Below are 27,818 nucleotides of genomic sequence, written 5' to 3' on the forward strand. Positions count from 1 at the left end.
AATTCGTTTTTTATTAGAATCTGATGTCGACCAAATACATTTACACAAATGAGGAATCACCAACATTCACCTACTTTGATATGTTTATAAGGATATTGTGCTAATATCCTATATTATTATAGGTATAGGTCTCTCTCTGTCTCTGGAGTAAAACAGCTGACAGGTGTGACAAACTGCATGAAATGGCTCCCCTGTCCTCCCATGATTCCCTGCAGGACTGCGTGGGGCCGACCAATGGCAGAGCCCGTCCCGTGTGATGTCAGGCCGGTATAAAGCCCCCCACTGGCCGATGACTCCTCTGAGCAGAGTCAGCGTTCCCAGCCTGGACGCCTCGGCTGGAGGGACTGCTGTCAAGAGGAAAAACAAAACTACTCGGCGCTGACTGCCTGTAGTTTTGTTTTTTTCTTTGGGGTTCCTTAGAGGCTCAGGTGTTCTCCTTTTGGATTTTCTGACTACATTTTCTGGATAAAGAGACTTTCGGAAGACAGCCCCCCCGCGCATCCCAGGCATCCTTGTGCAGACAAGTAAGTGTCTTTGCAGTTCTTGTGAAGTGTTGTGATTGATGAGCAGCAGCTGACTGACCCCTGTTGGCTTCACCTCTTAAAAGCCACTGAGAACACATTCACCCACCAGACTCCATTCATTTTCTTTCCATTTTTTCTCATTTGTCACAATGACACTTTGGGTACTTTTGTTGCTTTTGTCCATTGGAGGTTATAATGGGATGTCCCAGAATAGCCACTGATAGCATCAGAGTGGACTCTCAGCTGGGCTGATGGCTTTTTAAGGGAATCAGCAGCAGGGCTATCAGTTGCTCCCCCAGCTATGTGCCACATGGTGTCTGTCAATCAAACAAAGGTGTGGAGGAGGGAGGGGGCTGCTGTTATTTTTAGGCTTTGGTGTCCAGTGTTAGATGATTCACCCCCTCGTTACATTGCACAAAGCCTTTGTAGACGCTTTTATTTTGGAGGAGAATCAGCTGCAGTGGTTCATGAAACAAAAGATTGGAGTGGATGAGATGATCTGACAGCAAACCTATAAGTATTTTTTAGGAGAAGAAGAAAAAGTGTGTGGTGTCTTCTCTTCATCTTCTCTTATGTCTGTATTTCCAGTACTTTTTACCACAAAATACACATGTGCTGGTTTTTGTGCTTAGTGAAGCTTCCTGCGTGAAAATGAACTGAGAGGACAAACAAAGTTCAGAATTCAGTTGGAATTTCTGAGTGGAAGTGACGGTTGTCTCACTTCTCCAGCCTTGCTTGATGCTGACTGCTTCATGTTTGGTTTTAATTGATGCTGGTTGTCCCTGGTGTCTCAGTGTTGGCAGCAGGACCCTGTCCTGTCCTGGCCACCTGTCTCCTTCCCATCAACACAAACAAACAACAGCTGCTGCTGTTTGACACATCACCTCAAACTGCAGAGATCTGAAGGAAAGTTCAGCTTCAGACAGAAAAAGTATTAGATTAATCTTAGGCAGAGACAGTATGTCCTACACAGTTTTTAAATACAGTTTTAATTTCTGAAAAGTCCCTAGGCCTAACTTTCCTCTTTGTGTCAGCTTCTGATTTACTGTGTCCCATTGTCATTCTTGTTCAGTTTATTTTCTCAATATAACCTGGAGCTAAAGCAGACTCAGACACCTCAGTCAGAGATTCTGCAGTATTATTATGCAAAAAGTGATGACTGTCTCCACCTTTACCAGCTGACATGTGACTGATGTTATAATTCATTATTGTTTGCCACAAGATATTGTTCACCATGAGTATTATGTAGTTTTATGCCAATACTTTTGTGTTTTTGCTTGACAGCAGGATTTTTACTTGTAACATTTTTACTTCTACAGAGCTGTAATTATACTTTTACTAAATAAGAGACCTGAGTACTCCATCCTCCACTTGCTTCCTGGAGTACATGTATGTGACTGGTCTTCAACCTTCTCTTCATTAAAATGTTCTACTTTTCCAGATGAACAAAACTCAGCAGGAGGAGTCTTTCAGTTCAGATAGTGTCAGCTGGTTGGTCACAGTACAAAAGTAGGTTTGTAGGTTCGGCTGACCTGCTCCTCCAGATGACATCATCGGAATTGACAGGCCTTCCTGATTGGTGTCATCTGGAGGAAGTTAAGCATGAGACTATTTATGTACGTGTCTATTCCAAACTAGAACCATAGGAAGTAAATTAAAAATCAGGGGTTGGCCTTTAAAACTAAATTTAGCCAAACCCAGGCCCAGATGGATCAACTAGCCCCACTAAAGCAGGAAAAGCCAAAGCCACTCTGGTTTAGTCAGGTCAACCTAGGGTCGAAGCAGAACCAGACTGTGGTGAAACTGTACAACTAAAAAGGCAATTAAAGTCTTTGTCAGTGCCCCCTGTTGGTTATTGCTTATCATCTAGTAATTGTGTTATTTTGAGGAAAACAAAGCACAAACTGCTGATTTAGCCAATCAGCACTGGAGAAGAACAATTAAAAAATAGAAATAGAAATAACGCAGTGTGGTGGCCTAAAGGTTAGAGAGGCAACCACAATGTTGCTGCTTTAATCCTTGGATGAGCAGGGCAAAAATCTGCAACTCCTCTCAGTGATTCCAAACTGAATAACTTAAGGTTAAACAAAGAGAGTGAAGAGCGTGTTTTTTTCCTGAGCGTGAATCATTTGCTTTGTAAGAACTGTCAGAAAACTTTGAAGAGTCAAACCCTGAATGTGATGTTACTAAATGCTCAAAGATGCAGTTTTCTTTCTGATATTTAGTGGGACAAGCAGTTGAATAATTGATTTAGAAATCAGCTGATAAATCAGCAGAGAAGATCATAATTAACCTGCAGCAGGCAAAACTGGTTTGAGTGAGTTATGTTCTATAATCCCACAGTCTGTATAATTAAACTAAAGTCACTAAAATGGTTTAAAATTGAAAACATCCCTGATTTGATTCTGATTTAGTTACTTGACTTATTGCCAAGCGAAGTAAATTCTCAGAAAAACACCAGGATCATTGTCGGCCAGCCAGGATGGAGCGTTGCTCAGGGACAGAACGGACTAAAACTATGGACCATTAACTGGTCAGATGTTTCAAACCCCTCTACACTACAGCCTCTTTCTTTTTAACCCCTACACTGGATCGTTAACTGGTGTGATATTGTGAAAGTGCCCCTTGGCCCCAGACCTGTAGGAGCCCCAAAAGCCAGATGGACTCAGTTTTATTTTGGTTTGCATCATCTGATTCATTGCAAATGTTTGGGAACCATGATTGCTCCTCCATTGTCCATCTGCACCTGTTTTTTCGACAAACCCACAAAGTAAACACACAATGGACACTTTATTATCCACGCCTTTAAAATCTAATCCACTACAGCAGCCCTGCCACAAATTCTACTTTGCAAGGTTTTAATTTCTCCACTTTTAAGATGAAACTGTCAAAAAGATGAAAATCTGTGGTTATTACTAAGGTCACAGTGAGTGGTGTGGTCAGACATGAGCCCTGTAAATTAGGGCCTAAAACTGGACTGGAATTGAAACTTTAGACCAGTTCCATCTGAGTTAAACAGGTGTTTTAATCTGCTGTGAGCCTTGTAGCAGATCAGCCCCCAGTTTATCAGCCAGACCCCTCGGAGCCTGGACCACCTCCAGGGACAGAGATGCTAAAAATAAACTGCTGCTTTATCACCCCAGAGTCCTGCTGTCAGCGGGTCAACTGTCAAAGGGAAAACACAGCAGGACATTTGCACGGCCTTCAGTTTGAGGGCTTTAAGATCCTGGAAGTTTTAAATGATTTCCAGGTTCTTTTCTTGATAGTGGATAATATCAGTCTAGTAATGATTTTATGAACTGGATAACATCATTTTTAAGGGATTTGACCTTTATGTATGTTTATGTTGATCTCTGTATTGTAGAGTGGTCTTTACCAATAGAGGGCAGCATAATCCAGTGAATACTCCATTTGTTGACCAAGTCAACCTGTCTCCAATATGTCGATGAGAAGAGACAGGTGTAGAACTGTTTTATTTCTCTGCCCCCAGTATCTGCTTTACTTAGTATTTGTTGTTTTAAGGAAGGACTGTAAAGTTATTACTAACAGTCCTTTCAACAGAGGACAGGAACAGAATTTTTATTTGTCGGGAACTTTCAGTTATGCTACAAACTTGTAAAACTAATGGCACTTCTATCAGCTTTAACTTCCTGTGTACTGCTAATTAGCTAATGGTAAACATGCTAACAAATATACCTGCTTAGCATTAGCATGTTAGCATTATCAGGGTTTTTTAAGGAGGGAGACCTGTAAGAGTCTCTGACCAACTGCTGGCTTCACCCAGTGGCTGCATGCCACTCTCCAGGGCCCATTTGTCACCCTTTGTCTTTAAAACAGCACCTCTTCTCAATGGTTCATGGTCACAGTTATTAAGGAAAATAGAAGGTGGGTTACTCCTGGGCAGCTGTGGTTCACTTAGAGCAGTTGCCCACCATGAGTGGTGAGCATGAAACTACCCCTAACTCTACAAGTTCTAATTTCCAAGTCCATTTGGCTAAAAGCATCTGCTGGGTGACTAAACGTAAATGCTCAAGTGTCTTGAAGAAGTTCTTATGTGAATTAAGTTTGTCTCAGTGTCTTCTGTAATCCAGAATGAATCCATGATACTGAGATCAGAGCTCAGGGAAGACCAGTTGATCTATTCTTTCTGTCTCTGAAGATGGTGACTTGAAACTTCTTCTGTACTTTGCAGGGACACCGGTTCTAGTACATTTGCACAAAGACACATCACAGTTGGAAAGGACTGGTTATGCTGACACAGTTAAGATTTAGAACTCATAATATGACTTAGTTAAACAGATTTTAGGAAATTTTTATTTTACTTTTTACCCCCAACTATCACACTTTTCATTTAGTTTTAGTTTTATCAAACAGTAATTTTTCAAAATGCAGTCCTCTGTTGTTTTCTGTCCACTGTCCAAAATATTACTTCACTGACTTTGTTCATGGTCTCCGCAGGGTGCCAACCAACATGTCAACACAGGCGCCGACTTTCACTCAGCCGCTGCAGAGCGTCGTGGCACTAGAGGGTAGTGCCGCAACGTTCGAGGCTCAAGTTAGTGGTAAGGAAATGATGTCAGTGATCAGAGCTCAAGTTTTATTAATCATCTGTATGAATGTCATTTAAATGTTTTTATTGTTCTTTGAAGTTTCTGTTGCAGGTTAGAGCAGAGTCATTTAATACTATTGGATTTTTTATTAGGATTTTTTTGTTTCTTATTTGTTTCAACCTTGTTTCTTTAGCCCTCTAGTTATTTGTCTTTTTCAGAGTCTCATGAAAAGAGGGAAAAGCATTTTAATTTACACTGATCGACCTCAACATTAATACCACACTGGTGGTTTTAATGTAAAAAACGTGACAAACTACTAAGTGCTGATGTCTCATTCTGGGTTAAACAACCTTCAGCACATTTGGACTTTAAGGAAAATGTAGATAATCTACTTTCACCACCTCTGTACACTGTACCTCATGTTGCTGTGTATGAAGACCGCTGGTGTTGACGTTGTAGCTGATTGTTGTACTACAGAGGTTTGGTAGTGTTGCTACTGGTGTTATACCAAAACGCTTTTAGCTTACTTTAGCACATCGGCTGAAGGAGGGAGGAGATCATTATTCCAGCTCCATCACAAGAGATTGTTTAATAAACAAGAGGTTTATTGAACTGTAGTAAAACTTAAAATAACAAACTGAGACAGTGTGGTCTCAGCATCAGTTCCCATTGGAAGGTCTCTCCTAACTCTACATCCAACTAAAGACACTGGCAGGCATTTTGCTATAATTGGAGCTAATTAGCATCTAGTTATCTGTCTCCAATCTGTCTCCATACTGAATATACAAATATGGAACTGATATCAGGACCATTTGACTCTAGAAATGTATTAATTTAATGTTATTATTTATATACATGTTAGTGCATCTAGAGCAAAATGTTAGGCTTTAAGGGTTCCCTCACAGTCTTTTTCATGTCTCGTCTGCAGGTTCTCCAGTTCCTGAGGTGAGCTGGTTTCGTGATGGCCAGGTTCTTTCCGCTGCCGCTCTGCCCGGCGTTCAGATCTCGTTCAGCAATGGCCGCGCTGTTCTGAGGATCCCTGCTGTGACCGCCGCACACAGCGGAAGATTTTCTGTCAGAGCCACCAATGGTGCTGGACAAGCCACGAGCACCGCTGAACTCCTCGTTACAGGTGAGGCCACAGGCGCTAATTTGAATTTGTAATTACAGACGAGACCTAGGGGGTCAAACTAATTACAACAAAAAGACAGAAGATCACACAATGCAAAAATGAATAGAGGGAGAAAAACAACAAGGAGAAATGCGTTTTTATATTTAGTATTAATTTCTTTCCCGGTCCCTGTACTTAATTTTTTTTCTTTTAATCATATCTACATTTAAATACCAGAGGAAACTGCTAAGTACACTATGGTTAAGTGATTCTAACAGCAGTATCGCACTGTAAATACGGGGTTGTATTATCAAAAAACCTAAAAAGCCAAATAGAAAAAAAATATTTTAGTGACAGCTGATTGTCTGGTCTGTGCTTCAGTTTGAGTCTAAATTTATCCATCTGCTGTCAGCTGATGGGCGTGTCCTGTTATTTAATCTAGTGATAAAACAGATATAGATGCGGCTACAGCAGCATATCATTCCTTAACAGGAATCTCACATTTATTTACTGATTATCTACTTTAAGCAGTAAAGATCTTGAATCCTCAGTTTTTTCTACTAGTTGGTAAAGTTAATCTTTCTTCTTATGCATTTATCTTTACATCATTCACTCTTGTTTATGGAAATAAATTAATTTTCTGCTGCACTTACAGTACTAATATTTGTTTTTCCAAAAGAATCATGAAAAATTTATGAGCATTTACATGCTTGTTCAAATAAATAGAATGATGTAATTAGTAATCAGTGAGGTAGCAAGTAACGGGGAATAAGCTGGTGACAAGTTCAAAGTTCAATTTTTTCAGCAAACATAGTAAATACTATTAATTGGATTCAACTTAAAAATTATTAATCAGTCAATGAAAAAATACGGTTATATGGTCATGACACATTTCTTTATGCCTCAGTATCTTTTTCTTCTGCAGTCTACTGTGGTGCAGTAATTACTTCCTGAATTTAGACTGAATTCTAATGCATAGATGTTTAATTAGGTGGTATTTTTTACTTTATAGATTTCTATAAATATCTATAATAAAAACTTGCCAACTGCTACACATACATTGAATTTGGATTTACAGAAAGAGTACGCTTTTGTTCATTGCTCTCTGTACAGGAAACATCCCAGTTTGTAATTATATCAATAAAATCAGTCTAATGATATGTATATTCTATATCTGCAGCGGAGACGGCGCCTCCAAATTTCCTTCAGAGACTGCAGAGCTCCACAGTGAGACAGGGTAGCCAGGTAAGGCTGGATGTCCGAGTCACAGGTATCCCCACACCTGTGGTAAAGTTCTATAGAGAGGGAGCCGAGATCCAGAGCTCAGCTGACTTCAAGATCCTCCAGGAGGGAGACCTGTACAGTCTGCTAATTGCTGAGGCTTTCCCAGAGGATTCTGGGACATATTCTGTGACCGCCACCAACAGCAGTGGACGAGCCACGTCCACAGCTGAACTGCTGGTTCAGGGTGAGGACCACAGTTTTTTTCTATTAACTGTGGCAATCTTTGGATTGAACGTTTTAGTACATGTAAACTGAAACAAATACATATTTTATGTCTGCAACAAATAGATGATCAACAATTACAATAATCATTTCATCATTTTGGTCTTTTTCAAAAAGTAGTACAGACTTGTAACCAAATGTAAATTTAACCATTAGCTTCTTTCCTTTGTCATATATGATATTAAACTAAATATTTTGGGGATTTGACTGGTCAAAGAAAATGAACAATGTGTCTCTCTGAGCTGTGGGAAATTATAATGGACGTTATTAATGATTCTTTGATATTTCATAGACAAAACAATTGTCATTATTTATGAAAATAATGAGCAAATGATCACATGGTAAGAGTTTTTAGTTTCAGATCAACTTAAATCTCCCTGTGTGTTTGCTGAAGGTGAGGAGGCTGTTCCCACTAAGAAAAGCAAGATGATTGTGTCCAAAACCCAGATGGCAACTTCAAAGACCAGTGTGCAGAGGGTAAGAAAATGTCTGACCTTTTACCTTCACGGTTTTACATACATCTTTACACAGTAAATCACTCTTTGTAATTTTCCCCATCAGAAGGTGGATGCCAGTTTCCAGGCCACCACCATGATGGAGATGCATGTAGAGGGAGGAATGATGGCTCAGCAACTTGCTCACAAAACACCTCCACGGGTTCCCCCAAAGCCAACCTCCAAGTCCCCACCGTCCTTTGTTTCCAAGGTGATGGGAGGACGCCAGCAGTCACCTTCACCTGTCAGACACGTGAAAGGACCGACACCCACACCTGTCAGGTATGTCACTGCACCACTGCCACTGACTGGGTCTTACAATGTAGGATCCATAGGAACTGTAGCAGAATTTGTTTGATATGTTCAAAATCAAAATACAGAAATGATGAATTGGAAACAGTTTGGAATTTAAAAATAGAAAAAGCATAAACGTAGGGTTATTGTTACTCTGGTTGATGTGTTGCATTTATTGTCTTCTGCAGATCTGTTTCTCCCTCCACCAGACCATCCATCTCTCCCATCAGACCAGTCAAGTCTCCTGTGATTTCAAGAAAACAGGTGAGAATATTGATGAAGAGGAAAGTCCAGCATTCCCTAACATCTGCCGGTTCTATTTGTAAACTAATGTGTTAAAGACTTTGCAAGCATTAATACAGCGATTTACTGCTGCAGGTATCTGCCTCAGCTGAGGTGCCCCCACCCTGGAAGCAGGGAGACTACGTTTCTGAAGCTAGTTACACCACTGTGAGCAGTGTGAGCAGTGCTGCCCAGCTTCGTATGGAGAAGCACTGGGAGCAGCAGGTCACTACCACCAGAGAGGTGAGGATGGTGGCTGTCAGTCTGCTTTGGTTGTGGAGGAATGATGAAGTTTGTCTGTTGGTGGATGAGTGAGTCTGAACATTGTAAGAGCTGCAACTTTAAGTGGATGCATGTTGAGTAATGTATATGTGTAGCACTGGCAGTGCAATTAAGTGAACGAATGTCTTGGCCTGTCTGAACATGTATGGATGTGTTGATGTGCTGTGAATGCATCAGTGCGAGCATGTTTCCCAGGGCAATAAGAGTGTGGCTGTGGTTACTGTGGTGGTGGCTGTTGATCAGCCTTGTTGTTGAGGGCAGAGTGAGGCTACAGTGCCTGGACAGCAGGTACCCCCTGACCCAATATCTGCTAGACAATCATTCCTCCCCCAATTACTTATGTGTGATCAAAGATTTAAAATGCAACAAAGACATCTTTCTTTTCTTTTTCCTTTTTGGAACAATGACTCAATGTTGCAACAAAATTAACAGAAAAGAATACTATTCAGCTGGAATTAAAGCTTTTTAATATCTAGCAAAAAGTAAAATAAAAAAATGGTAAACATAGTGAAAGGGAAAGATGCGGGGGGATGTCTTCCATTGTAACAATGCCACTGAATATCTTCTTTCCCCCACTGTATACACTCCTTTTAATTAAGTCGCAAGATAAAGTCCATCCTTTGGAGTCAACTGGATGTTTGACTCCAGTATTGCATCATTCATGTCTTCATGGATCAGTGATGTCCATCTCAGTCTGACTGTGTCTCTTCTGTTGTGTACTGCATATATTATGAAGCCCTTTTTTCCAGTATTTGGGGCCTTGGTGAAATGTTTTCCTCCTGACTTTCTGACATGAATGTCCTGAAATCTATGTGCTGCTTGTTGTGTCTCTAGGGTGAGGGAGGGAAAAAAGCTGGGGCTGTGGCAAAGGTGGTTGCCGCCGTTGACCTGGCTCGTGTTCGCCAGCCCTTGCATGCAGAGAGCGGTCTAGCTGAAGAGGAGGAGGCAGCAGAGGTGGAGATCAGAAAGCAGGCGGTGACAACTGCTGAGAAACAAATCGTAGCAACAGAGCCACTTCCTGTTGAGCCCCCAGCTGCTGGCACTTTGGCCTCAGAGCAGCGCAAAGTTCAGTTCTCCCAGGTCGGAGGACATTACCGAGTTCATATTGGACATGATATGTTATGTAATTATACCGTCTCACTTTCTTAACCGCTCTATAAACTCTGTTGGTTACTCCAGATTCAGAAAACAACAGAAATCTCGTCTCATGTGGACACTGGTGTCACCCCGTCCCAAGTTCCACATTTCACCGTTTCTAAAGTTTCAGTCCCTAAACATGAGCCTAGCCATGAGGTAAGGAGGAGACCTGCAGACCTGCCGTCATCACCAACAAAACCTCCATTTCATTTTTAACACCCGCACATCTTAACGTGCACTCTTCACTCTTTTGTTCTGTGCTGTGATTTACTTTGAATTCACATCCTAAAACATGCCATCACTTGTTCTCTTAAGAGTCTGTTTTTCTGATGACCTTATGTCAAATGCCTGATCTTAAAAAAAAATTATATGAGTTTTTTAAGGCTGACGTTTTGGTGAAAATAATCTAAATTTAAAAAAATTGTGTAAAGATAACTAGAAGCCACAACTAAAAGCATTTTAATGAGTAATTGTTCTGGACAGAACATTTAATGTATTAGCAAAGTCTGAAGCTGTTTTAGTAATTTTTAAAGAAGAATGCTGAAGCTTCTTAAATAAGTATTTTCTTTGTCTCACCTTAAATTAAACTTATAACTTAACTGTTTCAGACTGAAAAATTCTAAGATTTGTAATAATAGAACATGAACAAAAGTGACCATCAAACATAGGACCTCAATATTTTCTAACTAAACTGTCTCTGCTCACTAAACCCCAGCTGAAGCTCCGTTTTTGTTTCCGACCATGGTTAATACTGCTTTCGTTGGCTCGGTCAGGTGTCCATCGCCGGCTCTGCCATTGCTTCTCTGCAGAAAGAGTTGTCCTCCCCCTCCACTCCCAGAAAGATCACCAAGCCCGTCAAGTCTCCCAGTCCATCTCGCAGGGCAGCAGTGGAGGTGGGATTAACGCCAGAGCCCCTCCCCCCACCGTTCAAAGACATCAGATATCAGAGTCAGGTTGAGTTTCAGCGGGGAGGGGCTTATGCAGTGAGTGAGGAGTTTGAGGACTGGGAGCCTCAGGTTGGTCTGAACCCACTTTGCTCTCGTCCTCCTTTTGTTTCCTCTGCTTCGCTGTAATGCAACAGCCAATCACATGCTGTCCTTCACTCGCCTCACGAAAAACCTCCACTTCGTCATGTCTTCATGTGTTGACCCCCCCATCCTCTCTGCAGGGTTTTTATCTGTTATAATCAGCTTCCACCCTTCCATCCTCACTGAGCCCCACAGCACACATAGTTGTTTTCTGTCTTTGATGACCTGTTGTTTTTCCACAGGAGGTGGCTGCAGTGCCCACAAGAGCCCAGGAGCCTGTGGTTCCACCCACTCTTATTGCTGTGAGTACTGTCAAAATTAATGCATGATTTCGAGGGAAGGTAAAGAGTGAGCTGTTCTGTTCTGATGCAGCATATTTTAGGACTGAACGAAGCACGTTGTGTATTAAGGTGGACCCAAGTAAAGAGACGGTAAACTCATAAACCAGATTATTGTAAGGATTAACAAAATTTTTAAAAAAATTATAAAATGTATTCCTAAGAGAAGGATATAAAAAGGTATATGACAGATAGCAAAATGTTGAACAAAAATGCTATCAACCCAACTGAACCAAGGGAAAATAACTACGAAAACAAGACGCAAAAACAGACCAAACATTGACAACAGAAGGGATGCAAAAAGGCTGCAAAATAAAAGTCCAACACAGGAAATGGAAATAAAGGACCAGATCATGACAAATGGATAACAAACTGTTAGGCAGTGGTTGTGGGTGGCGCGTGTACAACGTGGAGGAATGTCATCCCACAGACCCAAATTATAATCCCCTAAAAAGTATATTTGCATTTGCATTTCAGTTTTATAGAAACATTTTTAGAAGTCAGTGGGCTGTACTGACATTTGTTTAGTGTTTCTTTTAGCAGTGTTTGCAGTGGATATGTTGATCAATTAATTGAATGGATTTCCTCCAGATTTTGTATAAACATTTTTGTTTCCTCTAGAGCCATTGTGAAAATCATATTTATGATGAGTGACATATAGTAATGAAAACTAACTCCACTCTGAGTTGGTCCAACAGTGAAATGTTACTGAAGCACTGAGTTGAGCTGATATTATTTCAGTACAACAAGTACTAACAGTTTATTATGACTACAAGAAGCCAAGAAACGTTTGTGTGACTATTATAATAAGCATCATTCCTATAACTTCAAACATATTTAAACTTCTAACAAAACTAACAAATGTTCATATGTTTAGATCCTGACATGAGTAACAACTCTAAAGCTAAAAGCTCACATTTTCTCTTGTTCAGGGCCTGAAGAACTTGACAGTGACCGAGGGCGAGTCTTTGACCCTGGAGTGCCAGATCAGTGGTCACCCTGCCCCTGTTATCATGTGGTTTAGAGAGGACTACAAGATTGAAAGCTCCATCGACTTCCAGACTAGCTACGAGAACAGTTTTGCCCGGCTTGTGATCAGAGAGGCATTCGCTGAAGACAGTGGTCGCTTCACCTGCACTGCCACCAGTGAGGCAGGAACCGTCAGTACCTCCTGCTACCTGCTTGTTAAAGGTAACAGTGGTCGAAAAATTATTAATCTTTAGGTATGATACAATATATGTTCAACTCTAACTCTTTGTTTTAGTTTCAGAGGAAATTGATAGCAGAGAGGAGACATCTGTCACAGAAATTGGAATTACCCAAGAGAAAATGTGAGTTGTTAAAGTCTAAATCAGCAAGTGTAACACTACATGTACATTTCGACAGCTGTAGTTTTTTAATGAGTTTCTGTTTCCCATCAGTGTTTCTGTAAAGACAAAGGAACAAGTGGTGGCAGATGTGACTACAGGAGAGTCTGCTGCTCCCTTCTTCATCAAGAAGCCAACCGTCCAGAAGCTGGTGGAGGGAGGAGGTGTCATCTTTGAATGCCAAGTCGGCGGAAACCCAAAACCTCATGTCATTTGGAAGAAGAACAGTGTCCCACTCACTACTGGATACAGGTACAAATCTCAGTATTTGCAGTTGTTTTCTTTCCGTAATCTCTCCACATAAAGACCACAACAGATACATCATCTTTTCCTTTTTGCCATCAGATACAAAGTTGCCTACAAGAAGGAGACAGGAGAATGTAGACTGGAGATCTCCATGACCTTTGCTGATGATGCTGGAGAATACTCCATCTTTGCCAAAAACCCACATGGAGAAGCCTCAGCCTCCTCCAGCCTGCTGGAGGAAGGTATCAGCACTTTTTGTTTTCCCATTCATGAGCTTGTATAAAATGTGATTCTCTGACTTTGGAGGGCATTTTCAGTGTTTCCCCTGGAAAGTTTTTCAGGCACAATGGCAAGAGGGTTATAGAAGTTTTGCATACACGCAAAAAATAAATTGGGGTATTTTTTTCTCATGCAGCACCTTTGGTTGGTAAATTACATGTAAGGGTCAAGTAAATATTATTATTATTTCATCTGTATGTCTCACTGTGGGCCTCATTTAAAGCGCTCTGGGATGTTACTCTTCTAATAGGCATATTATGCTGATGACATATGCAACAGAATATTCCTGCCAATCCTACCAGTTATGAAAGACAATGTTTAACCATGGTGTTTTAATAAATATTGCTTTTCTTAAAAACTGAATTATAATAAAAATAAGTTTAACACTTTTTCTATTTTTTTTCTAAATTTATGAGGCCAACAAAGTCAAACTCAACATGTGTAATTTGATAAATCACATATAAACTTAAACATTCCATCAATATAATTAATTTTTTTCTTAGGTATCGACTTTGTTTAACAGCATAAAATCAAACAGCAGACGTAATGTCACTGACCTGCATTGGAAACATCACGTGCATCCAGTTTCAGGTTATATAACGCCACGAAGGAGCAGACTTGAAGAAGAACAAACAAGAATTGTCACTCTGCCATTGCTCTCGCTCTCACCGAGCTGGGACAATTAAATGGTGCCTTTAAGGACATCAATGGACAAATCATACAGCCACTAGTAAATCAACAACATCTGCCTCTTTGTAACGGATGGTTCTCATTCTTTAGGTAAAAAAGAAAGAGGAGGAAATGTAGTAAAATTTGGGTACAACATTAACATCTCACATGCAGGTACGAAGGGATCCGAAGGCAATTCATGTTAATGTTAATGTTGTACCCAAATTTTACTACATTTCCTCCAAGGACAGGATTGTTCATGAATGCAACATCATGTCTCTCGTTGGCATGGCGGGCTACCATGCTTGTACCAATGTAGGGAAAACACTGAACTTCTGCCTAAAAAAGGTTTTAGTGCATTTAAAAAACAAATATTTAAACTGCACATGCCTGTGTGTTTACAGAGGAATACGAAGCCTATATGAAACAGCAAGAGGTGATGTATAAAACTGAAGTGACAACGACAGTGGCTCAGGAACCATCTGTGGTTGTGAGTCAATACGAGATGGAACAAAGAAAGGTGACAACCCCCATGAGCTTTGTCTCAGAAACGGTACTGTCTTCAAGTTCTATAATTCTGTGATAACAAGATTTCAAAAAAGTGCCAGGAATACCCAGTCATTAATCTTTTAACTTTTTTTTTTTTTGCAGGAATTCCTTATTTCAGCCTTTGAAGAGAGAATAATTCAAGAGATAGAGCTCCGTATCATGAGGATTACCTACAGAGAGCTGGTGATGGAGGACGGAGAGCTGATGGTTACGGCACTAGATGAGGAGGCCGTGCAGCCAACCTTTGAGACACCGGTCAAAAACTACAGGATCATGGAAGGAATGGGTGTCACTTTCCACTGCAAGATGGCTGGAAAACCACTGCCAAAAGTACTGTTGACTGTGCTGCCAAATTATCATCTAAAACTGTAAAACTGTTTGCTATGTGAAATAAGGGAAATTATACTGTCTAGTTTTGTCAAGATTAATGAAGATTTAAGACATTTGTTGACTGTAGTTTCAGCTTTCTTTAGCTTTCTTCAGATTTATTTCATAACTACAGTGCTAACTGACAAATGTGTTTTGCCATGGCAGCTATATGTTTCGCCTCCTGAATTGGGTATAGCTATGTTTACTTTACATAATACAAGAAGAAAATAAAAAGAAAAAAATAATTAGAAGAAAATAAAAAGATTAGATATACAGTATAAAATGAACCTTAGCTCTAAGAATCTCAGACCTCCAATTTTGTATTTGCATACAGTAGAGCCAGTTTTTTCTATATTGCAGAAAATATTTATACTACATACAAAACCTAAGGCAGACTGGATTACAGTTGCATTTGTATATAAACCTATTTTCTGCCTTCTGCTAGATTGCTTGGTACAAAGATGGCCAGCGAATCAAGCCTGATGGCCGTTACCAGATGGAGGTTCTTCAGGATGGACGAGCCAGCCTTCGTCTGTCTGTGGTGCTCCCAGAGGATGAGGGCGTGTACACTGCCTTTGCCACCAACATCAAGGGAAACACAGTCAGTTCTGGGAAGCTCTATGTGGAGCCATCTGGAGTTGTAACACCTCAGAGGTACACACCACAGCCTGCAGTGCAGAGGATCAGGTAAGGTTGACATGCCCTACAAAAACTATTGTCAATATTTATATAATAAAATTTTCTCAAATAACTAATTATGAATTTAGTAGTGCCCATTTGTAGCTTTTTTAAACTCTTTAGAGTTTTTGTTCCATAACCCTACTCTTAGGATTTTGGTTCAGCCTTAGCACTCTTATAGCACTAACTGCATGAGACAAACAGACAAAGTTACTTATTGGCCTAACGTTTAACCATGTTACAGTGACACAGATGACTTTGCTGCTTTCTCAGGTCCACATCCCCTCGTTCCCTGAGCCGTTCACCTGGCCGTTCTTCCAGCCGTTCACCTGGACGTTCTCCTGCTCGCAGACTTGATGAGACAGACGAAACTCAGCTGGAGAGACTCTATAAACCGGTGTTTGTCATGAAGCCTTCCTCAATAAAATGCTCTGAGGGTCAAACTGCCAGATTTGACTTGAAGGTTGTTGGCAGACCCATGCCTGACACTTACTGGTTCCATAATGGTAAGAGTAAAAAGATTTACCAGATTCTAGAAAATCACCTTTGTCTATCGTTTCTGAGACCCATCAACCATTTAATCTTTTTCCAGGACAACAGGTGGTCAGCGACTACACACACAAGATAGTGGTTAAAGAGGATGGTACTCAGTCCCTGATCATTGTCCCAGCCATGCCACAAGACTCTGGAGAATGGACGGTGGTAGCTCAGAACAGAGCTGGACGAACTTCAGTCTCTGTAAATCTCACTGTTGATGGTAAGTCTTTGTTATAGATGTACTATTTTAATAATGGTTCAGATGTAGTTCTTTTAGCTACAAAAAAAGGTCTTTTTTGTAAAATCTGATCTTATTCTTTATTGTATTTTACCATCCACAGCTCGTGAAAGCCTGGCACGCCCTCAGTTTGTTGAGAAGCTGAAGAACATCACTGTAAAGCAGGGTACTTTGGTCGAGTTGGCTGTCAAAGCCATTGGAAACCCCCTGCCTGATATCGTCTGGCTGAAAAACAGTGACATTATCACACCGCACAAGCACCCCCATATCAAGTACTTATCTTTAATTTTACATTTTCTAATTTGTGAAAAAGCTATGTTAAACTTCAGAACAGTAAATTAATATGTTTGAATGGTCATTTGTTTCAGGATTGATGGTACTAAAGGAGATGCCAAATTCCAGATTCCCTCAGCAGCTGGCTCAGACAGTGCCTGGTACACAGCTACAGCCATTAACAAAGCTGGTAGAGACACCACCCGCTGTAGAGTCAATGTTGAGGTGGATTTCTCTGCCCCTCAAGCTGAGCGGAAGCTCATTATTCCTAAAGGAACTTATAAAGCCAAAGAGATTTCAGCTCCAGAACTGGAACCCCTTCATCTGCGTTATGGTCAAGAGCAGTGGGAAGAGGGGGACCTTTACGACAAAGAGAAACAGCAAAAACCACAGTTCAAGAAGAAGCTGACCTCCATTAGAATGAAGCGTTTTGGTCCAGCTCATTTTGAGTGCAGACTGACCCCTATTGGTGACCCCACCATGGTAGTAGAGTGGCTACATGATGGTAAACCTCTGGCAGCTGCAAACAGGTTGCGTATGGTCAATGAGTTTGGCTACTGCAGTCTTGATTATGAAGTTGCTTATGCTAGAGACAGTGGCGTCATCACCTGCAGAGCCACAAACAAGTTTGGAGTTGATCAGACCTCAGCCACCCTGATTGTTAAGGATGAGAAAGGCCTTGTTGAGGAAACACAGCTGCCTGAAGGCAGGAAGGGAGCATACAGACTTGATGAAATGGAGCGTTTGGCTCATGAAGGAGGGCCGACAGGAGTCACAGCTGAAGAAGAAACTGAGAAAATGAAACCTGAAATTGTCCTGCTTCCTGAACCAGCCAGAGTGCTGGAAGGCAACATTGCACGATTCCGTTGCAGAGTGACCGGTTATCCAGCACCAAAGGTCAACTGGTACCTCAACGGACAACTTATCCGTAAAAGCAAGCGATACAGACTTCGTTATGATGGTATCTACTATTTAGAGATCACTGATATCAAGTCATATGACTCAGGAGAGGTCAGGGTGGTTGCAGACAATCCTTTGGGTACGGCTGAGCACACTGTGAAACTGGAGATTCAACAGAAAGAGGACTTTAGATCTGTCTTGCGTCGTGCTCCAGAAAAAATTACAGAGAGTTCACATGACCCTGGCAGAGTTGGATTTGATGTTGTCAAAGTGGATCGAGCTGCTGAGGCCACACAGGACAGGGAAGTTGTTAAGCTACGTAAGACACAGAGAATTCTTCATGAGAAAACCTCAGAGGAGTCAGAAGAGTTGAAGAGCAAGTTCAAGCGTAGAACAGAAGAAGGCTTCTACGAGTCCATCTCTGCTGTAGAGTTTAAGTCTCGCAAGAGGGATGACTCTTATGAGGATCTGCTGAAGAAGACTAAAGAGGAACTGCTTCATCACATTAAGGAGAAAGAGGAGGCTGAGAGGAAGAAGATGGAGGAACAGGGCAAAATCACCATCCCTACAATCAAACCAGAAAGAATCCAGCTCTCCCCAAGTATGGAAGCACCCAAGATCCTGGAACGTATCTCTAGCCAGACAGTTGCTCCATTGGATGAGGTTCGATTCCGGGTCAGAGTGGTTGGTAGACCAGAACCTGAGTGCCAGTGGTTCAAAAATGGCATTCAGCTGGAAAAGTCTGACCGTATTTACTGGTACTGGCCTGAGGACCACGTGTGTGAGCTGGTGATCAGAGATGTCACAGGAGAGGATTCTGCCAGCATCATGGTTAAAGCCATGAATGTTGCTGGGGAGTCCTCAAGCCATGCCTTTCTGCTTGTGCAAGGTATAGTCACTATATGTCAGTTTTTAGCATGCTCATGGCCTCTGTCCTGATTTATTTCAGTGTCATGTTGTATTTTCTCAATGCAGCCAAAGCAGCAGTTGGTTTTACTCAAAACCTGGAGGATGCCAGTGCCAATGAGAAGGACACCATGGTCACTTTTGAGTGTGAAACTAACGAACCTTTTATTAAAGTCAAATGGTTCAAGAACAACATGGAGATCTTCTCTGGAGACAAATACAGAATGCATTCAGACAGAAAAGTCCATTTCCTGTCTGTGCTGATGATTGAAATGAGGGATGATGCCGAATACACCTGTACAGTTGTGGAGGATGAGAATATCAGGACGAGTGCAAGGCTCCATGTAGAAGGTAATTTTCATATTTTTTTCAAGTGAAGATTTATGTGTTCTTAACTGGGTGGATTGGCAGATAATGGTGCTGATACTATTCTTGATATTAGGTGCTGCTCTGGAGCTCATAAAGCACTTGGAGAACATTGAGGTACCGGAGACTTACACTGGAGAGTTTGAGGTTGAGCTGTCTCGTGAGGATGCTGAGGGGAGCTGGTTCTTAGGAGACCAGGAGCTATCTCCCAGCAGTAAGTATGTCATGTCCTCCCGCCGAGGAAGACACACCCTGTTTGTCAAGGATGTCAGAAAAGAGGATCAGGGGAAATACACCTTTGTGTGTGGAGATCTGAGGACCAGCGCCTCACTCAAAATGAAATGTAAGTGTGAAATTTAGTGAAGTAAGGGTTGCTCATGAATTAAAAGATATACCCCCTCCAAAGCCATGAGTTAAAATACGCATGTTTCCTCAACCTTCAGTGCGCCCTGTGACCCTGATGCATCCCCTGACTGACCTGACGGTCTGTGAGGGTGACATTGCCCAACTTGAGGTCAGGTTCTCCCAGGAGAATGTTGAAGGAACCTGGATGAAAAATGGACAGGCCATCTCAGCTTCAGACCGTGTGCACATTGTAATAGACAAACAGGTTCACAAGCTCTTGGTGGAGAACGTCAGTAGAGAAGATGCTGCTTCATACGCTTTTGTGGTTCCCGCCCAGGACATTTCTACGTCGGGAAAACTGAGTGTTCAAAGTAAGAATCAGATCAAAATTTTACCCAACACTTACAATCTCCAGATCACATTTGACCTGTACATCTCTGATGATCATTTTTGTTTTTTTGTCTTACAGCTATTGACATTGTGATGCCCCTGAAGGATGTGTCCTCTATTGAAGGCACCAAGTCTGTTCTTGAGGCCAAGATTTCTGCTCAAGACATTAGCTCGGTCAAATGGTATCACAACAATAAACTCCTGATGCCTAGTAACCGAATCCAGATGGTGACAAAGGGATCCAAGCAGCGCCTGGTCTTCACTAGAACTTATGCCTCAGATGAAGGACACTACAAACTGGTGGTGGGCAAGGTGGACACCAGCTGTAACTTAACTGTCGAAGGTTAGTTTTTTTTTCAGATGATCCTGATTGTAGGTTCCAGTTCCATGTCCTAACCATGTAGTTTATTTCCACAGAGGTACACATTGTGAAGCACATGGAGGACAAAGTGTGCTCAGAGTCCCAGAATGTCACCTTTAAGGTTGAAGTTTCTCATCCCGGTATTGACCCAGTCTGGACATTCAGGATGCAGGAGCTAAAACCTGGACCCAAGTACAAGATGGAGACCAGGGGCATGGCTCACTCTCTGACTGTTATTGACACCATGAAGGATGATGAGGGCGAATACATGTTCCAAGCTGGTGAAAAGACCTCCAGTGCCCAGCTCACTGTCTCTGGTATGCCCAACCTTTTAGATTTTTAACTGCTGCACTCAAATGGCATCCTTTCCCAAAATATTTATGTACCATTTAGTCACTGACTTGAGACTGTTTACCAGAAAGATTCTGTGCCAAGACTGTTTTGTGTTATATGATACATGGTCAAATGGAGGACAAATCCACTCTGTTGCCCCAGTACCATAACATAAACTGATTCTTGTGCTGCCACCAGGTGGAGCCATCACACGGCCTCTCCAGGACGTGATAGTGGCGGAGTCTCAGACAGCTGAGCTGGAGTGCGAAATTGCCAATGCTGATGCTGAAGGCAAGTGGCTAAAGGAGGGACAACCTGTGACTTTTAGTGAGAACGTGGTGAGCGAGGTAAAGGGAGCTGTCAGGCGCCTCATTATCACCATCACAAGACCACAAGACATTGGAGAGTACACCTACCAGGTGGCAAACTCCAAAACCACTGCTAACCTCAGGGTGGAAGGTAAGTACAAGCCTCTCACCATACACATTCACATCATATACATTATGTATACAGTGGTATTTCAGGGAGATTATAGTAAACACAAAATTCTACAATACTCAGTATTAATTCAGTATTATTTCATTATTAACGATTTCTGTTGTAGAACATATAATTAATTTTCTATTCAGCTGGCCACAGTTCTGCTTCACTGTACAGGGAAACCTTTATACTGGATTGAGCTATTGCCATGTCTTCTAGGGCCACCCTCATGAGTATTTTGACATTTTTAGTTGCACAATTACCATAGCTGTAAAACTCTAGTTCTGAGTTGTCTTACGGATTATTCTTGTTGTGTAAACTATTCAATGTGCAGCGGTAAAGATTAAGAAAACTTTGAGGAACCAGACTGTGACGGAGACCCAGGAGGCGGTGTTTACACTGGAGCTCACCCACACTGACGTAAAAGGATCTCAGTGGATCAAGAATGGTGTAGAGCTGCAGAACAATGACAAATATGAGATTTTCTCAGAAGGGATGGTCCACACTCTGAAAATCAAGAACTGCAACACACAGGATGAATCGGTTTATTCCTTCAAACTGGGCAAACTATCTGCCAATGCAAGACTTAATGTAGAGAGTGAGTATCAGTGAACTCCCACATTGAAAAAACCTGGAGCCCTTAACCTGGCTTTTTAAATCCCCCCACACATCATCTAGGATTGAAGTGGTTATTGTTAAGCTTTTTTGCAAATTTAAAAACTTTTACTTTTTGATATGTTTTTAATTTTCACAGCCATCAAAATTATCAAGAAGATAAAGGATATGACATCCCTGCTGGATGGCACCGCCTCCTTTGAGATGAGTTTGTCCCATGACAACATTCCTGTCAGGTGGCTCTTTAAAGGCGTAGAGCTGAAGTCGAGTGAAAAGTGTAAGATTTTGTCAGAGAGGAAAGCTCACAAACTGATTCTGCAGAATGTCGACAGCAGCAGTGCTGGAGAGTACACCGCTGTGGTCGGACATCTGCAGTCCAGCGCTGTGCTCACTGTGGAAGGTATGTAACCTTTAATGCACATTAATAAATTCTGAATAATGAAAAGGTATAATTAAAACTTTCAGTAAAAAGTAACTCTTTATTAACTGTAAATATATAAAGACAATACAATTTTATGACACTTTGTAAACTTTGTCATTTGTAAACATGTTGACTATTACAGTTTTATAAAGAATGTGCATAAATAAGATCAAAACACTAGAAATCTGATAGCCTTTGCATATTTCTTTTAAATTGATCTTTAATAATTAAAGAAAATTTTTTATGTGTTTTTATACTTTTTATTTATTTAAACATTTCAAAAGTAGGGACGTAATGTGCAGTCCCTCCAGGATTTCTCAATATTGGTAATACAATTCATTCAATCCCCTGGGAATTCTGGGTAACCTTGCAATTTAAAATATCATAAAAACATTACGACATGAATCAATTTCTTAGAAAAGATTGAGAAAAGTTTTAGAAATATTTTTTATAAAATAGTTTTTTCAGATTAACATCACAAACTACTCACATCACATCACATTCTACTCATTACCATTTGTAGTTACATTTTTGTTGACGGTAGTTATAATAATTGAAAACATGCATTTCATAAAAATGGATGAGATGAAAATGAGTTTTTTTGTAATTTTTTTCCCTTCTACACTAATATTGTTTTGCTTTTGTTCGTTGCAGCTCTGCGAGTCACCAAACCCATGAAGAGCATCAAGGTCCCAGAGACTCAGGTGGCCACATTTGAGTGTGAAGTTTCCCACTTCAATGTACCATCCACCTGGCTGAAGAACGGTGTAGAGATCGAGATGAGTGAGAAGTTCAGGATTGTTGTTCAAGGAAAACTTCACCAGCTGAAGATCATGAACACCAGCCGGGACGACTCTGCAGAGTACACCTTTATCTGCGGGAATGACAGAGTCTCTGCAACACTGACCGTCAGCCGTAAGACTACATTTAGTACAGATAAACTCAGATGACAAAGTCTCTAGGCAACGCCCCTCTACTCGGTGGAGAGGCCCCCCAAAGCATCTAAACCTTTCTGAAAAGTTTTCTGGAATCTCTGCTGGTCAAAAAAAAAAATAAAGATGTCATTTGATCACATTGCATTAATAACTTTTATTAGTATTTGCATGAAATTCTTTATCATGCTGTTTCTCACAAAAAAATAGCTATTAAGGTATTGATGATATCGATGAAATAAAATAAGACATAAAAAACAAAATTAATAAAATGTTAAAATGTAAAATAGCTTTGACCTTTAAATAGTACAATTTCCCAGGATTAAATACAGTGCATTACAAACTTAACACTGTAGACATATAGACAGTAGACGGTAGACACAGTAGACATGGTTAGACTTTAAATAAAATAGATTTCAGTGTTTAACATATTTTTTTGCATTTCGCTTCAGCTGTCCTGATCACCTCGATGCTAAAAGACCTGAACGCTCAGGAGAGAGACACTATCACCTTCGAGGTCACCGTCAACTACGAGGGAATCACATACAAATGGTTGAAAAATGGTGTTGAGGTCAAGTCATCGGACAGATGTCAGGTCCGCAGCCGGCAGCTCACACACTCGCTTACTATTCGAAACGTTCACTTTGGAGACGGAGGAGAGTACCAGTTTGTGGCCGGCTCGGCTGCGACTGCCGCTAACCTGTTTGTGGAAGGTAATTTATGTTACATAATAAACAAATGCCAATATGTGCATGTTTTCAGTATAGAAACAGCAGGAGATTAGGCTTCTTTGAGTTCAGCAGAGGCAAAAAAGGCTTGGATTGTTACTTGTAATAACCCAGAGGCATATTTTTTTTCTGTAAGGCAGTTGAGTGGTGAACATCCAGAAACACTTGGAATAACTCTGCTCATGTGATCTTAGCTTAAACACACACACAGCCAGTGTGGTTCCTTTTGTATTGTCCACCATAAATAAATAATGTTTTTTTTTTATTATTTCCAGCTCGTGTTATTGAATTCACCAAGAAAATCAAGGACATAAAGATCACAGAGAAGAAAAAGGCCATATTTGAATGTGAAATTTCTGAGCCAAACATCCAGGTCGTGTGGATGAAGAACGGCCAAGAGCTGGACATGTCTGAGGAAAGGTTTGTCACAGATCGTTTCTTATTGTAAATAACCAATCAACCATAAATATTGAGCTGAAAGTCACTTACCATCATGTGTCACAGGTACATCGTAACCACAGAGAAATATGTTCACCGTCTGATGATCCAGACTGTTCGCATGTCAGATGCTGGGGAGTATTCAGTGGTGGCCGGATCAAGAATGTCCAAAGCCCACCTGACTGTAGAGGGCCGTGACATCCGAATCTCTGAACCTGCGGAGCGTGAAATCACTGTGAGCCAAACAACAGACAGCTTTTATTACCAATATGTAGTTTTTAAACGTTAATTTACTCCGTTAAACATACTGAATTTGAACTACGATGACTTAATACTTTATTCAACTGGACCAAGTTTAGGTCCCAATCCTGCATGCATGCTCATCATTACCAGAGCATCACCAGGTCCCTGAAAAGAATTTAGGAGGTAGTAACAACTCCTAAAGCGCAGATTTATTTTATTTTCTTGTTTGTTTAAATATATTATACTATATATCCTATAAATTTTTTTTATTTATTTATATATAGCTCAAAAAAATCACTAAAATGAATCGGCAGAGCTTTGTTTTGATTAAGGTAATTAGTTAATAGTGTAATAGACTAATTTTTGCAGATGCGAAAATACAACCCAAATTCAAAAAAAAGTTGGGACAATGTGTAAACGTAAATAAAAACAGAATCCATGGATTTGCAAATCTCATCAACCCATATTTTTTCACAATAGAAAATAAACAACATGTCAGATGTTGGAACTGAGACATTTTACCATTTCATGGAAAATATTAGCTCATTTTGAATTTGATGGCATCAACACATCTCCAAAAAGTTGGAATTGGGACAACAAAAGACTGGAAAAGTAATTGGTTCAGAGAATCAGGAGAAATCTCTGTGCACAATGGACAAGGTCGCAGGTTAAACTGGATGCATGTGATCTTGGGGTCCTCAGGCAGCACTTCATTAAAAACAGGCCTGATTCTCTACTGGACATCACTGCATGGGCTCAGGAACACTTCAGAAATCCCTCTCTGTGAACACAGTTCAATGTACAATTCAGCTAGTTAAAGCTGTATCATGCAAAGAAAAAGCCATATGTGAACACTATCCAGAAACTGCTGTGTTCTTTGGGCCAAAACTCATTTAAAATGCTTTAAGGCCAACTGGAAAACTGTTCTGTTTTCAGATGAATACAATTTTTTTACACATTGTACCACATTTTTGGAATCTCAAAGTGTCCAGCCCAGTAGAAATTGGGGAGGAATCAGGAAGGGCATCCGGTGTAAAAACTGTGCCAAATCAACATGCGGACAATGATCTGCTGTGGCGACCCTGAACTCACGGGATAAGCCGAAAGGACAAAGAAGCCACATTTTTTGGAATCGGAGTTGTAGTAAATTGTGCCTACTCAGTTAATTCAGGTATTTTGCTGCTTATCTGGGTCACGGTCCAAATGTTGCCTTCCTCCTCTCCCACAGGTTCTGGAGAAACAAAGAGCGACCTTCGAGTTTGAGGTGAATGAGGATGATGTGGAGGGTCGCTGGCTGAGGAATGGTGTGGAGATACAGTTCTCAGTTGAGGAGAGGTTCAACTATGTCACCATTAGGAAGCTGCACCGCCTCACCATTTCTGAGACCTACAGAAGCGACGCTGGGGAGTACACTTTCATCGCTGGCAAGAACAGAAGCACCATGCACCTCCGGGTTAACAGTAAGTCCAGCAGGAAGATTATTAGTTCAAACTATTAAAACTTTTTTCTCGTCTGACCTGGCTCATCAAACCATTTTCTCTTCTGTCTAGTCCCAGAGCCTCCCCAGATCCTCCGCCACATGGAGCCCCAGTCTCAGGAAGCGGGTAAACCGGCTCGCTTCTCTGTGCAGGTGAGTGGTGTTCCTCAGCCTCAGGTCTTCTGGTACAAAAACTCCCAGGCTCTGTCTCCAGGCTTCAAGTGCAAGTTTCTCCATGATGGCAATGAGCACACATTGCTGCTGATTGAAGTCTTCCCCGAGGATGCTGCTATCTACAACTGTGAGGCCAGAAATGACTATGGCACTGCCATGAGCACAGCAGCACTTAATGTAGAAGGTAAAACACCAAGTAAATGCTTAAGCAGGAGGTGGAAGGTGAGCGTTGCAAATGTAGGACACGTATGGATCCAGGTCAATGTGTTTGTGCTGCAGTTTCAGAGGTGGTTTCTCCAGAGTCTGCTGCTCCGGTCAATCTTCCTATCATCATCTCACCCATCACCAGCACCTCAGCCCGAGAGGGGGAACCGGCTCGCTTCCAGTGCAGAGTCCGTGGAGATGGTAAGAAAACTTGTCTAGAAGTTTGCGTTTACCAGGAGAAATCTACCTGAAGCTCCAAAAAAACAGATTTCTCAGAAAAAACGATGGTCAGAACATAAAAATAAATATAAGATAGAATTTAGTTTTAAAACTAATCAAATGGTGATGAGACATTAACTTTGATGACTGTGTTTATTTTAGAAACACAGTCCTTTCATCTCTGAGTCCTTTTTCTATTATTCTCTGTCCAGATGTGAAAATCAGCTGGTTCCACAAGGAAAAGGAGATCAAGCAGTCAGAGTTCTTCAGGATGTCTCAGTTTGACGACAGCTGTCAGCTGGAGATCTCCAGGGTTTACCCAGAGGATGAGGGCGAGTACACCTGTGTGGCCACCAACAATGCCGGCAAAGTGTCCTGCTCTGCCACTCTCGCACTGGATGGTGAGTTTGTAACCAACGAAAGATGTTGTTAGACAATGACAAGCCAACTGCAGCCACGGTTGCCAGGATTCTCAATGTTCTGTCAGTTTTTATCATCTCTACATGTCAAATGTGTCTAAACAGTTTCTCTACATTATGATCTAATCTTTGTTTTATCTTGGGATAACAAACTCTGAGGTTAGGATCAACCTTCCCTACTTTAAACATTCACATTTAAATGAACTTGCAGGTCTTATCTAGAGTTTAGGACAGTTATAGCACTAGTAGGTTCCTAAACCTTCAGAAAGTACTCCCACCAGACCATGGACTTTTAGGGAACACAACTATGGTCCAGAACTATATTTAGACCCTGGTCCCTCCGCCAGAAATGCAGGTAGAGGAAGTAAGTCCCACAAAATATTCTTAGTCCTGGGGAAAATAAGGGGCTGATCAGGACTTAAAGGTGGTTGATAAATATTAATGACCAGCCAGTGTTAGCAACCATGGTCACTATGCAGACTGGATTTTAAACTGGAAGTCATCCAAACTGGTCACTGGTATGAAAGTCACTGAACGTGCTTCCTTTCAGGGCAAAAACAAATGGTGGACAGTTCTGCTGAGATTCAGTGGCATGTCTCCAGCAGCCTCACCAGTCTAAAGAAACCTTGCATTGGCCAAAAGCCAGTTTTTATCCAGCCAATCACAAACGTCACAGTGCCGCACGGGGAGGTGGCCCGCTTCCATGCATGTGTTTCCGGCATGCCAAAGCCACAGATAAGCTGGTTCCACAACTGGCAGCCAGTTCAGCCCAACAAGAATGTGGTGTTTCATTTTGATGAGGTGACCAACATCGCCACACTCATCATAGTCGATGCTTTTCCTGAGCATGCTGGGCAATACACCTGCAGGGCAGCCAATAACGCTGGAGGAGCTGCATGTTCAGCAAACCTCACCATGGCCAAAGAAGAAGAAGGTAAAATTTGGATCCCGTGGCCGGAGCCAGATTCCCTCTGAACCTTTCTTCCTGTTGATTTATCCACCATCCTGCAACACCTCCTCACCAACTCCAGAAAAAGTTTTTAAAGGGATGTCCCGAACTAAAAAGAGTGTGCTTTAAACATTATTTAAACCCTCATTCAAATATCTACTTAAGTG

General features: G+C 41.3%; 1 protein-coding gene across 1 annotated transcript in view; it reads left to right on the forward strand.

Moving 5' to 3' along the window:
- The first annotated feature begins 314 nt into the window (after window positions 1–314).
- The window catches only part of LOC137133296 (titin-like), a 199,909-nt gene continuing 172,405 nt past the window's right edge, over window positions 315–27,818 (forward strand). The window contains exons 1-40 of the mRNA XM_067516776.1: window positions 315–524; window positions 4,983–5,086; window positions 6,003–6,206; window positions 7,366–7,653; window positions 8,086–8,168; window positions 8,253–8,467; window positions 8,668–8,743; window positions 8,858–9,004; window positions 9,878–10,123; window positions 10,223–10,336; window positions 10,954–11,196; window positions 11,451–11,510; window positions 12,479–12,737; window positions 12,811–12,877; window positions 12,968–13,165; window positions 13,259–13,401; window positions 14,512–14,660; window positions 14,759–14,986; window positions 15,471–15,712; window positions 15,977–16,209; window positions 16,296–16,460; window positions 16,582–16,750; window positions 16,847–18,540; window positions 18,627–18,908; window positions 19,000–19,266; window positions 19,367–19,639; window positions 19,738–20,001; window positions 20,076–20,336; window positions 20,551–20,811; window positions 21,167–21,430; window positions 21,587–21,847; window positions 22,523–22,783; window positions 23,253–23,513; window positions 23,804–23,948; window positions 24,033–24,201; window positions 25,438–25,669; window positions 25,760–26,044; window positions 26,140–26,265; window positions 26,496–26,684; window positions 27,253–27,636. Coding sequence (XP_067372877.1) covers window positions 4,996–5,086; window positions 6,003–6,206; window positions 7,366–7,653; window positions 8,086–8,168; window positions 8,253–8,467; window positions 8,668–8,743; window positions 8,858–9,004; window positions 9,878–10,123; window positions 10,223–10,336; window positions 10,954–11,196; window positions 11,451–11,510; window positions 12,479–12,737; window positions 12,811–12,877; window positions 12,968–13,165; window positions 13,259–13,401; window positions 14,512–14,660; window positions 14,759–14,986; window positions 15,471–15,712; window positions 15,977–16,209; window positions 16,296–16,460; window positions 16,582–16,750; window positions 16,847–18,540; window positions 18,627–18,908; window positions 19,000–19,266; window positions 19,367–19,639; window positions 19,738–20,001; window positions 20,076–20,336; window positions 20,551–20,811; window positions 21,167–21,430; window positions 21,587–21,847; window positions 22,523–22,783; window positions 23,253–23,513; window positions 23,804–23,948; window positions 24,033–24,201; window positions 25,438–25,669; window positions 25,760–26,044; window positions 26,140–26,265; window positions 26,496–26,684; window positions 27,253–27,636 — 9,499 coding nt within the window. The 5' untranslated portion in view covers window positions 315–524; window positions 4,983–4,995. The remainder of the gene's footprint in view (window positions 525–4,982; window positions 5,087–6,002; window positions 6,207–7,365; window positions 7,654–8,085; window positions 8,169–8,252; window positions 8,468–8,667; window positions 8,744–8,857; window positions 9,005–9,877; window positions 10,124–10,222; window positions 10,337–10,953; window positions 11,197–11,450; window positions 11,511–12,478; window positions 12,738–12,810; window positions 12,878–12,967; window positions 13,166–13,258; window positions 13,402–14,511; window positions 14,661–14,758; window positions 14,987–15,470; window positions 15,713–15,976; window positions 16,210–16,295; window positions 16,461–16,581; window positions 16,751–16,846; window positions 18,541–18,626; window positions 18,909–18,999; window positions 19,267–19,366; window positions 19,640–19,737; window positions 20,002–20,075; window positions 20,337–20,550; window positions 20,812–21,166; window positions 21,431–21,586; window positions 21,848–22,522; window positions 22,784–23,252; window positions 23,514–23,803; window positions 23,949–24,032; window positions 24,202–25,437; window positions 25,670–25,759; window positions 26,045–26,139; window positions 26,266–26,495; window positions 26,685–27,252; window positions 27,637–27,818) is intronic.

This window comes from Channa argus, chromosome 9 (assembly GCF_033026475.1).
Source record: "Channa argus isolate prfri chromosome 9, Channa argus male v1.0, whole genome shotgun sequence".
Lineage (NCBI taxonomy): Eukaryota > Metazoa > Chordata > Actinopteri > Anabantiformes > Channidae > Channa > Channa argus.